A 7,029-nucleotide genomic window follows, 5' to 3' on the forward strand; every position below is an offset into this window, starting at 1 on the left:
CTTCACTCCCAGCCATTTTGGCTCCGGAAATAGGAGGAACAACCTCTATCTACCTTTTGATTGTTGAAAATGCCATAAATATGGCTCTGATCATTGAACGAAACAATGTTCAGATACCCGTTTACTTTTTCAAAACTTCAAAATTAGCAGAAATCAAATATTCTTCTTTGGAAAAACTTGCTCTAGCCCTAGTTCAAACGGCTAGAAGGCTTCGAAGGTATCTTCAGGCACACCTAATACAAGTAGTCATTGATCAACCTATCAGGAATGTGCTTGAAAAACCAGAAATATTTGGACGGCTAGCCAAATGGGCTGTTGAACTAGGTGAACATAAAATCACTTATGCTCCAAGAAAAGCTCTCAAAGCTCAAATTTTGGCTTACTCACCTTGTAAGTCCCTAAAGAAACCACAACAGAAGTTAATACAACCACCGCTGAACCCTTCAACCCTGATACCTGGAAGCTTTTTACCAACGAGGCTTCTAGTATCGAAGGTTCAGGGGCTGGTCTGGTTTTAATCAACCCTGATGGGTTAGAATTTACATATGCTATTCGACTTGAACTTCGTACCACCAACAATGAAGCTAAGTACGAAGCATTGATCGCTAGGCTAAAACTAGACAAAGAAATAGGGGTCCAAAAGCTTCAAGCCATCACAGAGTCCTTACTTGTCTAAAGCAAATGACAGCCACAAAGAAATACCATGATAAATCAAAGGAACTGATGAACACATTCCAAACATGTACCATCAAACAAGTTCCAAGATCCCAAAACAAGAGAGCTGATGCCTTAAGCAATCTTACATCTCTCACATTCGCCCATCTCACCAAGAAGGTACTAGTCGAAATATTGAAAACCTCATCAATTCAAGAACTTGAGGTTCAAGATGTGATCACTGAAGAAGGGCCAAATTGGATGACTCCAATTGAAAATTTTCTCAAAAATGGTGAATTACCCAATGACCAGATAGAGGCTGAAAGGGTTCACATCAAATCATGGAAGTATGTGTTGCAAGGAGAAATTATTTACAAAAAGGTTACCTTGCACCACTACTCCGATGTGCTAGCCCAAAACAAAGCCAACATCTGATCAAGGAAGTACACGAGGGAATATGCGGAGCTCATTATGGTCCAAGATCTATGAACCTTAAATACTTATGACCCTCTATGCACCAAGATACCACTGAACAATTATGAATATGCGAATACTGCCAGATACACGCACCGGTACCCAAAAGTCCTAAACACGATCTCGTTCCCATCCCTCAGCTTGGCCACTCCACAAATGGGAAATGGATATTGTTGGTCCATTCCCACCGGCCAAAGGAGGAGTGAAATTTTTATTGGTCGCCGTAGATTATTTCACAAAGTGGCTAGAAGTCAAGCCGCTAGTAAAAATCTCGGGCAAACAAGTCATTGACTTTGTATGGAAAAACAACACTTGCCGCTTTGGGCTCCCAAGGGTACTTATCGCAGATAATGGCAAACAGTTTGTCGAGAAGCCTTTTAGCTCATGGTGCAAAGAGTTCAGAATCACAGAAGCGTTTAGCTCAGGGGCCTATCCCCAATCAAACGACCAGATTGAAAGAACAAACCGAAACATTGTGAAGGGGATACAAACAAGATTGGGAAGACATGATACTCAGTGCTTGAAGAACTTCCCAAAGACTTGTGGGAAATTCAAACAACCGAAAAAATAAGCCACAAGAAAACACTTTATAGCTTGGTATTTGGGTCAGAAGCTTTCATCCCGACAGAAATAGCAGCTACCACACAACGAACACTCAACGTTAACCTTGAGGCAAAACAGGCTAAAACCATGCTAAACCCGGAACTCCTAGAAGAAGCCCGTGACCAAGCCACTATAAAGGAAGCCAAATATAAGCAAAAGATGGAAGCTTATCACAACACTAAAAGTAAAACATGAACGATTCAAACCCGGAGACTTGGTCCTCCACAACAACGAAGCAAGGAAGAAAGAAAATCAAGCCAAACTTGGTCCCAAATGAGAAGGACCATACACCATTCTCGAAAAAGCACAAAAGAGGATCATACAAGCTTGCCGATACACAAGGCAAAAAACTTCCTTGCCACCGTAATGGCAAAAACCTTAAAAGATTCCATGTGTGGACAGAATGTTCTATGTTCCATCTTTCCTTCGTAATCAAAGTGCACCTTTTATAAATAAATGATGATTTTTCTATCAAAAATTTGTCTTTTCTATCCTATAATCAGGTTGAGAACCTAGCAAAACACTCCATGGCAAGGGCCATGTAAGGGGATGAGCTCCCAGGCCACATCGCTCAATAGGTTCAAGGGTTGAATGGACCTATATACGGGGTGAGTTCCTAAATCAATCCAACTCCATGAGACCATTAAACAACTCTAACTTGTCTCATAGACGGGTCTGAACAGCCTTCACCAAATGTTCCTTAAGCCTTAGAAAGTTTTCCTAAAAAGCAGATCATAACCAATAGGCTTACGAACCAAGATCAAACTAAGGAAAATGATAAATAGGATAAGTGCTATGTCTTATTGTTAAAAATACCAAGGCTAAGTGACTGCAGCACTGAACCCTTCAAGGTATAAATAACATAAAGACAACACAAAACCAACAAAGACAATTCCCTAGACATAAACACAATAATACAAGGTTGTATGCAACTTGTTGACCAAAGTACAAAGCAAAACACCAAGTCACAAACATCAAACGACAACCGGAAGCCTCGAAGGCTTTAAGCTACAAGTATCTAACCAAGCTATCTTACAAAAACATACAACAACATTAAAAAATCATCAACACATAAGGAAAGAGTGGAATAAAGCACTAAACACATCGGTTTTAAACACAAGGCCTTAAAGGCCATAAACTTAACATATTGATCAAAAGCCTTGAAGGCTACCAACTACCAAAGGAAACCTTAAGGGTTCCCCTAAAACCTACTTGTGCACAACACATCACATAACATTGTTTAAGGTGCTAAGAAAGCTACGAATAAAGTCAAAGTGTTTTTAGATAGCAGCATCAGAAACGACAGTCTTTGCTGCACCCGCTTCACCACACTTAGACTTTTTGGCGCTCTTCTTTTTCATCCCACCTTTACCTGCTATCTCAGAAGCTTCAAGGCTTGTATCCTTCAAGCCTTCACCACAATCAGAGAACGTCTCTTCACTATCATCAGAGCATGAGCGCTTCTTGGAAAGAGAGTTCAACACTTTACCACACACAACCTCATTAAAGCCAGTGGGTTACAACTCCTGCAAGACAGAAAGAGGCTTACCAAAACACTTGGAAACCTCACCCACATAAGGGTAAGTCAAGTGTTCCATCTTCAAAACAGTTTCTTTGAATACATCAAAGTCCTTGGGATGAAAAAGAGAAGACTTTTGCTGAGTTTATCCGGATTCACATGCCTTAAAACCAGCAAACAAACCTTGGTGCCTTCCATGAGCAAGAAGCTGGCTGTACGAATCACCCAAGGCACTATTGAACTCCGATTAATGAAGAAGATATGTAACCACTTGCTGGAATCCATGTTCAACTAACCATTTGTTATCACTAGTCGCATGGGCTAGTGAAGCTTTCAACCTATCTTTCTCTTCCAAGAAAGCCTACTTCTGAACCTCCAAAGCAGCCCAATCAACCCTGACTTAAACCCTGTCAGCTTCCAAGCGTTTTTCCAACTCAACCATCTCAGTCTTGTGCTGGGAAGAAAGCTCATCAATCGTCAACATCAGCTTTTCTCCCTCCCAACATAACCCTCTGCCTCCTTCTTTAGAGTAGCTAGTGAAGCATTCATCTCATCCCTCTTCTTCAAGAAGACATCATATTCTCGCATCCTCTTGCGAAATCTGGATACACCCTCTGGAAGCAAGGCAACAAGGTTACAAGCACCCATTACCATTTTTTGAAATCATCAGGTCATCATCCATAGATGAGCAAGAACCTCGAACAACAGGAGAATCAAAGTGGGTAAGAACATCCTCACAAACGGATGAAGGCTTGAAGCTGTCATCAACTGTGACCTTCCAATCCGGCACATAAACCTCCCCTGGATTAACATTGGTGGAACCTTCACCACCCTTCCCGGAACCCTTCAAGCTCACAGCCTTTTTACCCGCCAAACCGCCAAGGGCCGTCCCTTGTCCTTTTTTGATTTTCCCCAACCCCAACTTCTAAATCATCTGAAGCCTCTATGTCATTACTTAGTTCCACCGGCTCAGAAGCCGATGGTTGGTCAGCAGTCTTTATCAAACAACAGCTCGAACGACGAGTAGAGACTTTGGAAGCAACAACTTTGGTGAAACCCTTGACATTGGGAACGTTCACATAGCCTGAAGCCTCGAACCTATGTTCAGTGCCCCTAACAACAACATCTTCGTCTGACATAGCCTCGGAATCTCCAAACACAACATTAGATGTGTCATCGCTCTTGATAAAGTCTAAGGCAAACATAACTACAACAAATAAAATATAACATAAGCAGAAAATACAAAATATCATACCTTGATCATCTCTCACGAGCACAGGGTCACGATCCGGCTTGTCCCACAACTTGCTAACATCCATCAGCACTAAAAGATGTTCGGGAAAGGGACAAAGCCTGGAAGGACACCCCCTAATAAACTTCAACAACCATCTATCTCGTGTTTGAAAGGTTCAAGCTCATTCAAAACAACATAAGGATGCCTCCAAACAAGCCTGAAAGGAACAATGGACTCAGAAATCCAGAAAAATCGGTACTTCCAAGAACCAAAGGTAGTAACCATAGACGAAATTAAACACACATCAACCTGAGATGTTTCAAAGGTAAAACAATCGCCGTTCTTGGCTAACTGGAAGAAACAGCGGAACAACAACAACGATGGGTCATAAATCATCAAAGTGTAAAACCCTAGCAAGACCTTAAGGGTGTAACTGACCAAACGACACACGATAATACTCTAAAACATTCAGAACAAAGACTGAAAACGGATGACGCAAGTTGGAATACTCAGCAATAAAGAGCAATGGAACCAACGGGACACTAATCGATCGATTTGCCAAAACCCAGAGCCACTGGATTAAACTTTAGATCGATCCCCCATTCTTTACAAAAAGCCTCAACTTCCTCTTGAATGAGACAAGTTGAATCCTTTAAGCCTTCAAGCCTCAAAGCCTTCAAGCCTTAAAACCTTGAAGCCTATCACATCTACTATCATTCTGAAATTCAAATCTCAAAACTCAAACGCCTTAAAGCCTTGAAGCCTTTAAGCAATAAAAAATAATGTGTAAAAGTCAGAAGCATTTGAGCTTACATCCCAAACACCTCTGACTTGGGGGGCTGATGACGGGGGTAGCTCAAACCTTAATAAACTGATTAGAGGCACAACAGCTTAAAAGGTTAAAAGGTTAAAAGGTTAAAAGGTTCGGAAATGTTCCAACGGTCATGAACAGTAAAAAGGACAAGCACAGTGTCCGGTCACATCAACACTTAACGTGTGAAACCTCCTGCCCAGCTGCAACCAGACCATGTGGGAGAGCACACCCTTTTGTCCGCAGGTCCAAACCCTTCAACCCCCAAAATGGGCAAACCCCTCACTGCAAGCACAGATTCACTAGTCACGGGTTTCTCCTTTGAGAAACACCTTCCCCTATAAAATACAGGCCTTGGTCTTGTATTTGTTGCATCAACAGATGGTCATGAACCTCATTTTCTCCATTACCCTTCATGTTGATCACCATAACTTTTCATATTAGTGTTATGTCACTAATGGCGAATCCAGGATTTTTTTCCCTGAGAGTGTGAAATATTTCTAAGGATTTTAGATCCTTAGCTATATAAAAAAATCGGTTCATAGCGGGTCTAAGAGAAGAATCGGTCGGGCCATATAAAACAAAGGAACATCAAACTAAATTTTAATATGAGAAAAATATCCGGATAGTCCATGTGGTTTGCCATTTTTCACATTTAGTCCCTAACTTTTTAAAATTACAGCTATAGTCCTTAACTTTTGCAATTTCGTTCCCGGATAGGCACTAGCGTGGATGGGGGTTAGTTTTCTATTTTAAGTGAGTATGAAATGACCTAAATGCTCTTATGATTAAAAAATAACAACTAAAACAAAAAGAATTAACGTAAAAAATTTCAGATGGGGCCCACATCTTTTATTAAAAACCTAAAGGCCATCATCTCTTCTCCATAAACCCACATCCACCCCTCAACCACCGCTACACCTTCCACCGCCTCCACCCTCTACCACCTCCACCCCTCAACCACTGCTACACCTTCCACCGCCTCCACAACCCCTGCACCCATCCTCCACCTTCCACCGCCTCCACTCCTCAACCACTGCTACACCTTCTACCACATGACAAAATTAAAAAGAAACATTCGGTCAACAATCAATCGATTTCGACTTATACCTGCTGAATAAACATATACCTGTTGGAAAAAATATACCTGCTAGGATCGCATTCGTTCAATAAACATATACCTGCTGAAAAAGAAAGAATATCCGAGCTGAAGTGCATCCGTTCACCCTTATCATAATTAATCGATTTCGACACAATCTGAATTAATATCCCACCTGGGATCGCTGTACATCGCTACGTACCCTCTCGCTACCTACCTTGTTTAACGCCCTATCCCGTAGGTCGAGTGGCTCCGCTCGTTCCCTATCAAAAAAGTTATTACATTCTTCTCCTTATTCGTTTTCAATTACCTCATTCCCTTCGCTTCCTGGTACAGCTTTCCTGCCCTGTTGATGTTGTTAATCCAATAGCTAAGATATCCCATAAAAAGAAAGAAAAGAATGCTAAAGTCAAGACTAGTGAGATTAGCTTGGTGTACTTCTATCTGAAGATTGATAGAAAATTTCCTTTTTTTTGGAAGACAGGACAAATGCCACAGAAAGAGAAGGAATGGAATCGGATCTCAGTTAATGCCCTCAGTCTGCTTTGCTCCATCTAAGGCTAGGGCTAGGCACTTAATCTCCCCAACATTTCTTCTTCATGTGCACATTTGAAAACAACCTGTTGGCTTCAGAG

At 41.4% G+C, this 7,029-nt stretch overlaps 1 protein-coding gene across 1 annotated transcript; it reads left to right on the forward strand.

Moving 5' to 3' along the window:
- Nucleotides 1–681: 681 nt before the first annotated feature.
- On the forward strand, nucleotides 682–1,089 carry LOC110869583. The gene has a single exon (XM_022118826.1). The coding sequence runs from the start codon at nucleotides 682–684 to the stop codon at nucleotides 1,087–1,089; it is 408 nt and encodes a 135-aa protein (XP_021974518.1).
- The last annotated feature ends 5,940 nt before the right edge of the window (nucleotides 1,090–7,029 follow it).

This window comes from Helianthus annuus, chromosome 8, assembly GCF_002127325.2.
Source record: "Helianthus annuus cultivar XRQ/B chromosome 8, HanXRQr2.0-SUNRISE, whole genome shotgun sequence".
Lineage (NCBI taxonomy): Eukaryota > Viridiplantae > Streptophyta > Magnoliopsida > Asterales > Asteraceae > Helianthus > Helianthus annuus.

Bases quoted from the DNA above. Each gene is read 5' to 3' on its own strand.
- LOC110869583 (XM_022118826.1), top strand. From the start codon at position 682: ATGACAGCCACAAAGAAATACCATGATAAATCAAAGGAACTGATGAAC.